The 9,960-nt window shown below is 40.2% G+C and overlaps 1 protein-coding gene across 1 annotated transcript in view; it reads left to right on the top strand.

Annotated features, from left to right (window-relative positions):
* Positions 1-722: 722 nt before the first annotated feature.
* The window catches only part of Efcab3 (EF-hand calcium binding domain 3), a 26,104-nt gene continuing 16,866 nt past the window's right edge, over positions 723-9,960 (top strand). Inside the window, exons 1-4 of the mRNA XM_028780679.1 lie at positions 723-1,015; positions 2,134-2,218; positions 4,394-4,467; positions 8,190-8,333. Of these exons, the coding sequence (XP_028636512.1) occupies positions 2,151-2,218; positions 4,394-4,467; positions 8,190-8,333 (286 nt within the window). The 5' untranslated portion in view covers positions 723-1,015; positions 2,134-2,150. The remainder of the gene's footprint in view (positions 1,016-2,133; positions 2,219-4,393; positions 4,468-8,189; positions 8,334-9,960) is intronic.

A 9,960-nucleotide genomic window follows, 5' to 3' on the forward strand; every position in this document is an offset into this window, starting at 1 on the left:
ACACACAAATGAGACTTGGAGTGTTTTTTTTCCTCCCTTTCTAGACTTAAAACCCTAATGAAATGGTTTTTAAGTACTCTTCAATCAAGGGACCTGAGTCAAATGCTCTACTTCAACAAATTTCAACACAATAAAGAAGACATACCGACATATAGTTTGAAGCTAAAAAAAAAAAAAAAAAGTCTTCTTCTCTAAGTCTTAACAGTCTTAACAGGTCCAAGTTGATATGATTCTGTATTCATTTCCTCGTGTGCTGCTGGTGTACTGAGTGAACCCCAGTGAGTTCACATTTACTGTAACCCTGGGAGGGAGCTGGCAGTCATCTTCTCCCTGAGTCCAGGTCTAAGCTGAATGAGGTCACAGCTGAATGATGAAACAAACCACTAGATTCTTGATCCGAAGCCCCAGATGGTTGGTTACTAATGGTTGGTTAGTAGTGCAGCTCAAAGGAGGCAAATGTCAGAATTTTGTATGATTCTATGCTGAGCTTTTAAAACAGAAAATTGTTAACTATATAAGGGATTGAGGTTATTTTGAGCCATGGGGACAATTTCACAGCACCTTTCAAGTGCCTAAATTGTTGAGCATCTCCGGGGTTCCCAGCTTTAAGGTAGGTTCTAGATTCTGAACGCTGTGTAATGGAATTGTTTAGAAACAGCTGCTTCCTGGGTTCTGAAGAAATGACCTGGGAGGAATGAATTCTAACCAAACATTCTAAACATTTTCTTCCTGGTTTAACATTATTCACTATTCCCAAGCTAGCGGCCCAATCTGCTTGTCAGTGAGCCTCCAACTACACTCTATAGTTTAGAAAGCTAACAGCCCCTGGTCTGCAGACTGTGTTTCTTAGACTATGCAGAAGGGAAAGGGGGCGACTAGAGAAGTCGTATCAGCAAAAACAGTCTATGCAAGAGGCTACCCGCTCTGCTTTTATGGGAAAACAGTGAACTCATAATTGTCAGAGCGGGAACGTGTGTCCCAGAAGGAAATCCTCGGAAGACATACTTACTACATGGTAGGTGTCTAAGACTGAAACAAGAAAGGAAATATCTTAGGCATTCTGTAACACTTTCTTCTTTGCCGACTGTGACATGAAATGTTTCAGAATAAATATTGTCTTTAATTTTTTCTATTTCTACATGCTTTGTCTATATCATAACACTATTTTTTAATTAGTTAAGATGTACAATTTGATGATTTGCTGTATGTATATACTGTAAAACAATCACTGCGATCCAACTAACATACCAGTCACCTGACATAGTTACTATGAGTCAGGGGCATCTAGGCAAAATTTGAGTGACTGTGGAGCGGTCCTACCTAGCCATGCTGTTAGATGTTAGAACTTCACAAGTCGCTCATTTTGCATAACTGAAGGTTGGTGCTCCTTACCCAACCTCCTCTTGCCACCCCACCACCACCATTCTGTGCTTCTGTGGGTTTGACTATTTTAAATTCTACATGCAAGTGAGGAAATATTTCTCTTTGTGTGCCTGGCTAATTTTACTTAACGTTTATTTAGTTTTGTTTTAAGACTTACAATTTTTACTTATGTGTGTATAGATGTGCCTGTGGAGGCCAGAAAAGGGAGCTGGATCCCTTGGGACTGAACTGTACAGAGAGTTGTGAGCAGCCATGTGGGTGCCGGGAAACCGAGTCATCCTTAAGGGCAGTAAGAGCTCTTAACCACTGAGCCATCTCTCCAGTCCAAGCATTCCAGCATTTATTTTTATCTAAGATCAAAGTGACATTACTATAAACGTGGAGCTGTGACAAGAAATTGGGCTTGTAGATCTTCACAGTAAAAGTGCCTTTCCACACAGCCTCCAATTTAGCATATAATTCTAGCTTGAATTTGCATGTGATGCCATTCTTTGAAATCCTAGGCTTTTTAGATCCAGGCCTTGAACTGGGGAAAGCTGAGAAAGAACACAAAGAAATGAATCTGTAAACTGATATGCTGGCACCTGCCTGCGATTCTAGTACTGGGAAGGTTCCGGCAGGAAGGACTGAGTTCTGGGCCAGCTGAACTACAAAGCGAGACCCTGTCTAAAGAAAAAAAAGGAATAAATTAATGGATTATGAATGAATGAATTTGTGAAGTGATCCTTTATTGTGTCTTCTGGATTCCAGACAGAGTGACAGGCCACATGGCCGTTTCAGGAATTAAAGCCTCAATGAAGCTGAAGCCCTTGAAAGCACCTGTCTTTCAGAAGAGGTAGGTAATAAAGTGTGAAGAGTTATACAGAGAAGTGTTCAGGTAAGGAATATTCTAAATTATACCACAGAAACCAAAAAGACAAGTTAGCATATTCCGTCCTGTGGTGAATTTACTTAAAACATCTGAATTAAAGAGTTTGTTATATTTTATTTCTTTTGCCTATCTGCTCACATCCCAGCACCACAGCACACTCGTGGCAGTCGGAGGAAAGCTTGGAGGAGTTGGTTCTCCCGTTCCACTCTGTGGGCCCCCAGGAATCAAACTCAGATCCTCAGGCTTGGCCGCAAGCCCCTTCCTACTGAGCCATTCCGTTGTCTTTGTGGGAAGATTTTTTTTTAATAAAAAGAAAAAAAATGAACATCCTTGGTTAGCTAGAAAAACAGAATCCTTCCCATTCTCACAAAAGAAATACAGAAAATTTGTCATGCATACCCCACTGTGATACACACAGGGGCTTTGCTGTTAGGAGCAATGCTTTCTCTCAGTAGTCAGCTGCCAACAAACTCTAACAAGCACTAATGGCTGGCTGGGGGTGAGAACCCACGATGTATTTATTACATAGGAAAAGAGAAACATGCCCCTCTTTCCTGGCTGCCCACTCTCTTTACCACTTGAAGTGTGTGCACCACTCTCGGCTTTAGCACTGCTAAAGCAATATGTTTTTGACATTTTGAAAGAAAGGAGAAAAAATAACCTCATAGCAGCCAAACCATGGGGAACCCTATAGTAAATGAGAGGCTGCACTGGGTTTGTTTCAAATAGGTAGTCCCATGATCCTCTGAAACATTATAAAATGGACATTCTCCAGGGTTTAGTCCAAAATGAAGTTTGAAATGGCCCCGCAGATGTTTTATGTTTGTTGTAATTAACGAGAAGCTTCGTCTGCCTGGTGGCCTTCTGCTTTCTTTGAGTTTGGAGAATGTCATATTTGTATGTTCGCTTGCATCTTTTTTTTGTGCTTACATCCTGCAAAGATAAACTATTTTTTACTCAGAAATGCAACAAATACATAGTGACCTGTTTTTCTGAAGTCCGCAGAGGTCAAGTTAGGCAATAAAGAGAAGAAGAAATTACTAACACAAAAAGAAGAATTTGTGTTAGTAAAAGCTGAGAAAAAAGAGAAGCTAGGTGTGATTTCATGCCGAAAAGTTGAGACTAGTACACCTTAAGACCCCATCACTTCCTTCTTTCCCAGGCTACCCTGAAAATAAGCTAAATCTAATACTCTAGAGAGTGATAAAGTAAACCATAGTGATTATATTGTTCAACCACAATATTTATTATTCCTTATAGTTTTGCTTTATTAGGTACTTCTTGTAAAACCACAAAGACAGGCTGGAGAGATGGCTCAGCAGTTATGAGCACCTGCTACTCTTCCATAGGCATCTGGGTTCTATCCCCAGCACCCACATGGAGGTTCACAAGCATCTGTGACTCTAGTCTCAGGAGATCTGATGTCCTTTCTGACCTCCTTGAGTACCAAGCATGCACATAGTACATAAATGCAGAAAATACACTCATATACATAAAATTATAAAATAAATCATCTTAAATGTTTTAATTTTTAAAAAAATGAAAGATTCCATATTTTTTAAACTTTTGTTATTAGTATCAAAACTAAAGACATTTGAAATAAAGTTGTAAGAGCTAGGTGTGCCTACATGCCTATAATGCCAGTATCAAAGGGTGATGGAGGCAGGAGATGAGGAGTTCAGAATCATTCTTGGCTACATAGGACCCTGTTTCAAAAACTTTTTTGATGATTTAAATTAATTTGCTATTAAATTATACTTAATTAAAAGTAATTATATTCCACTTGTCATATTATAAGCAAAGCTAGTTATGTGTGTTTGCTTGTGTGTGTTCATAAATTATTGCAAATTTACACAAAGCATCGTAGAAGTCTTAATATTTGCCCTCCTTTTCCAGATTTTACTTTAATGAGTATGTGTAAGTTTTCCAGAGTTACCAACGTTTTAGAACTATAGGGCAGGTTGTGCTTTCCCTCATCTTCTCTGGCTGCCAGGCAGATGTTAGCAGGTGACAGCCTCTGCTTAAGCACTGTGACTCTGGGCATACATACATACTACAATGCTTGTCGCCATTATAGTCAGCAAAGCTCGAAGATCTCACACCTGGGTTAAATCTGCCTCTTTCTGTGTCTCTTCTTAGAGATAAAGATTTTCGAGGATCTTTCTCAGGCCAGTTATACAAAGAAACAAAGCTGAGCCCTGCACAACTGGAAGGTAATGACAATCACTCTAAATGTTAAAACCTGAAACAGCCCTCCATGCATCTGTGGGCTTCTGATTTGTTTATTTTTGAGACAGGATCTCATTATTAGAACTAAGGCTGGCCTGGAACTCTTTGCCTAGCCCTGGCTGGTCTAGAACACATAGCAGTCCTGTCTTGGCATCCCAGGTCCTAGCATGTGCCATTGCTTCCAGCTGGCTCCCATACTGATCTTTCTCTAATGCACATGGGGAAGAAATACCCTATCATTTAAAGAGGGAGAAATAAACTTTCTAAAAACAATGTATTTGATTGTATCTTATGCGCATTCTAGTGAGGGTGTCAGCTCCCCTGAAACTGGAGTTACAGACAGGTATGAGATGCCATGTGGGTGCTGGGAATTGAACCTGGGTCCTGCTGGACCATATTTGCAGCCCAGAAATAAGCTTTTAATCAGGAATGATGATACATACCTATAACTCAGGAAACTGATGCTTATCAAAGCCAGCTTGGCCTACATATCAAGATAAAAATAAATAAAAGTAAACTGTTTGCTAGATTGAAGAGGGATTACTTTCAAACTGACATCTCAAGAAGTCAAGTCAGCCAGGTGGTGGTGGCACACACTTTAATCCCAGCACTCACGAGGCAGAGGCAGGAAGATCTCTGAGTTTAAGGCCAGCCTAGTGAGTTTCAGGACAGACAAGGCTATACAAAGAAACCCTGTCTCGAAAACAACAACAAAATTAAACAGTCTTGGTTAAATATTTTTATTCAGATAACTATGAGAGTGGTAAACAGCAAATCCATATTAATCAGCTAATTGAACTGTATAGACGCAAAGTGCCAGGACGCACCAGGGTGAGAACGCCTGTCTGTAATCTCAACATTTTGGAGGCAGAGGCAAGAGGAGCACCACAAGTTTGAGGACACCCTGGTCTACAAAATGTTTGACAAACCAAGTCAGTTTTGTTCTCAAAAGACAATAATAAAATAAAATAAAATAAAAATAAAATGCTAGAATTTCTTAGTGACAGGAAAAAATAATGGAGAAATTTGGTGCATTCTCTCTAGGTCACTGGTCCAGATAGCAAACATCTATTTAAGTCAACAGTGTTTTTAAGTCAACAGTGTTCTAGGCATAAAAGCGTTAGACACATTCCTGTCCTGGAAGGAAATCTACAAGGAAAATACATAGTTAAGCTACAGAGTTATTTAATTATTTAAATTAAATTATAAGATGACACAAGATATGAGAGAAGTATAGAAGCTATAGGACCATAACAGAGTATCCTGAGCTGGTCACTCACTACAGGACTGTAACAGAGTGTCCTGATCTGGTTGCTACAGGACCATAAGAGAGTGTCCCTATTTGGTCTTGTAAGGCAAAGAAGGGAGTCTAGAGAAAGCTAAATGATGAGCAAATCAGGGGGGAAATGCAGAAGAATGTTCCAGGGAGAAAGAACAGAATCTTATCCAAAAGAAAGGAAAAGTATTATGTACCAGAAAACCTAAAAGGGGCTAAAAGGATGGCTCGAGAGGCAAGAACACTTGCTGCACATGAGGAGCTGAATTCAGATCCTGGCACTCACATAAAAAGCTATGTGTGCCTGTCACCCCAGTGCAGGGGTGAGGGAAATGGGGCAGAGCTTGCTGGATGCTGGGCTAGCTCCAGATTCAATGAAAAACCTGTCTCAAAGGATACAGTGAGATGTACTAGAGCAGAATGCCTGGCCTCCACACTGGGAAGTGAGCATATCCACAAATGCACATGTGCATACCCCACACTCTCATACAAAAAGAGGAGGAGGAGGAAGAGGAGGAGAAGGAGAGTTAGAAGAGCCAACAAAAGCACCTTTGCCTGTTAATGACCTGAACTCTGTCCCCAAATCCTACATAGTGGAAGGAGGGAACTGACTCCTGCCAAGTTTGTCTCTTTACACACACATACACATACATATACAAACATACATCCATATTCTCTCTCTCTGTCCCCCAGTATATGCATAACCCACTTACTTACAGTTATTGGGAGCTAACCAGTCCCATGAGGAGTCCCTGGAGGATGAGTAAGGATGCAGATAACAAAGTATCATATATAAACACTAGAAAATGTGGTAATTCCAGTGTTCTTACAACTTTCCCATGAGGAGTTAATTTCTTCATTCTGCTTGATGTATAAATACCTCAAAGTCTCCAACACCTCCTCTCTTTGCTTGCAAATGACTGTGCTTCCTACTTCCCTGCACAAAATTGAATGGAATTTGCAAAGACTTCCCCTTCTGTATCTCTCTCAGAGTTGAAGCCACACGCTTTGTGTGTGAATGCATGTGTGTGGGGTGCACCTACCAGAAGAAAATGCCCTGCTCTATCCTCCTTTGCCAGGTTCCTTTGAGGCAGGGCGTCTCATTGAACATGGCCTCACTGTTTCTCAGTGGCTGTCTAGCAAACAGCAGCAATCTTCCTGCCTCTGTTCCTCACCAAACAAGAGTTACATTGTAGATGGCCACATGCAGCTCTTATGTGGGTGCTGGGGATCCAAACTCAGATCCTTAGTTTGCACAGAATGTGCTCTTATTCACTGAGCCGTCTCTCCATTCCCTATCCTACACTGTTTTGAATAGTTAGAAAAACAAAAGGAAATATATTATGATATGTTTAGTCCAATACAAAATAAACATCTATGAGTCTATACCGATTGTCTTAGTTAGGGTTTTATTGCTATAAACAAACACCATGACCAGGGCAACTCTTATAAAGGAAAATATTTAACTGGGGCTGGCTTACAGTTTCTGAGGTTCAGTCCATTATCATCATGGCAGGAAACATGGCAGAGTGCAGGCAGGCATGGTGCTGGAGAAGGGGCTAAGAGTTCTGCTTCTTGATCTGCAGGCAGCCAGGAGAGGGCTGGTTCTTCCTCCAACGAGGCCAGATTTACTAATGGTAGCACTTGCCGTGGGCCAAGCATATTCAAACCATCACGATGATATAAATAAATAATGAATCTAAGAATATAGGTCAGTGGTAGAGCAGTTGCCTAGCATATACGAGGCCCTAGATTCAGTCCTCAGTATTGTAAAAAGAATGAAAATTAAGAATAATATCATACTTAACACAAAGTGGAGACAAACGGCCAAGTAATGGCAATAAAGGGAGAAAATAGATAATATATTTTTGTTTTGCTTTGTTTTCTTGATACACAGGGTCTGGTGTAACCTGGTCAGTCTTCAAACTCACTATGTAGTCAAGACTGGCCTCGAACACCTAATCTTCCTGCCTCTACCCTCCAGTGTTTGCATTACAAGAATGTACCACCATGCCTAGCTCCATATTCGGTTTTTCTACCAATTGCTATTTGTTCTACCAGATTCTATAATTTTTATCTTATTCTAGTTCAAATACCAAGAAATGACTGTATCTGTCTCTTTTTTAATCTAGTATTCATTTTCTCTCCCATGTTTTTTCAGAACGTAATCTTCAATTGGTTATGTGATCTCTCCAAGTTCTGTTAGCATATGTATTTCTCCTCCCCCTTCCCCACTCCACTTTTTGAGACAGTCTTACTCTATAGCCCAGACTGACCTAGACATTATTTTTTAGCCTAAGTGGGCCCCAGATCCCTAAATAATCTTCCAACCACAGCTTCCAAGCACTGGTATTCTGGACAGAAGCTACCATGCCTGACTGTGTTTCTTCTTAAATAACTGTCCTAACTAATATAATTCCATTTCTTCAGCCTTCCATAATGCTTACAACTTCTTCACCAAGGATAGAACTGGCTGTATTGATTCACACGGGTTGATGAGCACCATAGCAAAACTGGGAATGAATCTGAACACGTATGATATCTATAATGAATTAAAATGTGCTGATCTTGACAGTGAGTATTTTCACTTATTGTTATTTTCTCATAAAATACTTTTATGAATATCTAGCTTATCATATATCCTATTATTTATCAAAATATAGCTCCAAATAAGAATAAGGATATCTCCCCTTGTCTGCATTTTACCTTCCATAGTTTCAACTAACTGGGTCAACTGTGGTCCAAAAATATTAGTATTTATCTAAACTCTTTCAAGTGAAAAGAAGTTCTCAGGTTCTATTGTTGAAGCTAGATATGGTGGCGCACACGCTCAGGAGGCAGAGGCAGGCAGATACGTGTGAGTTCCAGGCCAGCTTAGGCTATATAGAGAAACCATGTCTCAAATACACACACAGTATATTGTTATAATTGTTTTGTTGTTGCTGCTGCTGCTAGTCTCTCATTATGCCTAATTTATCAGATAAAGTTTATCACAGATATGTATATAGGAAAAGACATACTAGATGCAGAATCATACTGTCCAGGGTGTGTAGGAGGTTTTTGGTTTGGTTTTGGTTGGTTTGGGGTTGTTCTAACTTGTTTGTTTACCGGGACAGGTTACCATTCTGTGGCTCAGGCTGTCTGGAAATTCAAAATTTAACTCAGAGCTATCATCCTGCCAAAGGCTAGCATTGTAGGCATGAGCCAGCTCACTCAGATCTAGCCAAGGGTTTAAGGCTTTTAGGTCTTAGAATGTAACTTCTATATCCCCCATGGATGAGGGAACTACTATGTTTGTGTTTGTTTCTCTTTAAAGATATCAGTTGGGGTCTATGTATGAGTAAAAAATAAATAATTTCTTGAAAAAAATTCTGGGTGGAAACCAAGAGTGACAGTCTCTTCTCAATACCAAACTCAAGTATTTGTTACGATGCTCATTTCAGAGGATGCCTTGAAGTAACTGAGAGGTAAAAGGGCATCAACAGCAGCTTCACAGAGAGCAGAACACCAAGAAAACTCTAGCCTACTGCTTCCACTAGAACAGTAGCAATAAGAATCTCCCTTCATCCCAAGCCCACTGAATATTAAATGCTAGAGAAATTTCGTTACTATTTTAAAACATACAGGTCATGGAATTTTTTTTTCCTGCTTTGGGAGTTTTTTTATTGGTAGTATTTGGCTTGGTTTTTTTAAAGCAGGGTCTTAATACATCCAAGACTGGCCTCTATCTTGCTGGGTAGCCAAGGTTAGCCTTGAATGGTTGAAACTTGCCTCTACCTCTCAAGTGCTATGGCACGTGACTAGAGTCAGAACTAATACGTTGTGTGGGAAATATTTTCACCATGTTATTTTTATTTGCCCCTTATCACCCAAGTACCAGTGAATCAATGTCACCAGATAATTAAAGTTATCACTTGTTTAATTAAAGTTATCACTTGTTTAATTAAAGTTAGCATTTGTTTCCATTAACTCTGCCCAGTTGTTTTATTCTTTCATAGCACATACACACATACCTCAAGTAGTACTTACTGTCTGTTTTGGGATGAGAGGATGGTTTCTCTGTGTAGGTTTGGCTGTCCTGGGGCTCACATTGTAGGCTAGGCTGGCCTCGAACTCAGAGATCTGCCTCTGCCTCTCTGCCTCTCTGCCTCTCTGCCTCTCTGCCTCTCTCTGCCTCTCTGCCTCTCTGCCTCTCTCTGCC

This window comes from Grammomys surdaster, unplaced genomic scaffold, assembly GCF_004785775.1.
Source record: "Grammomys surdaster isolate TR1022 unplaced genomic scaffold, NIH_TR_1.0 371, whole genome shotgun sequence".
Lineage (NCBI taxonomy): Eukaryota > Metazoa > Chordata > Mammalia > Rodentia > Muridae > Grammomys > Grammomys surdaster.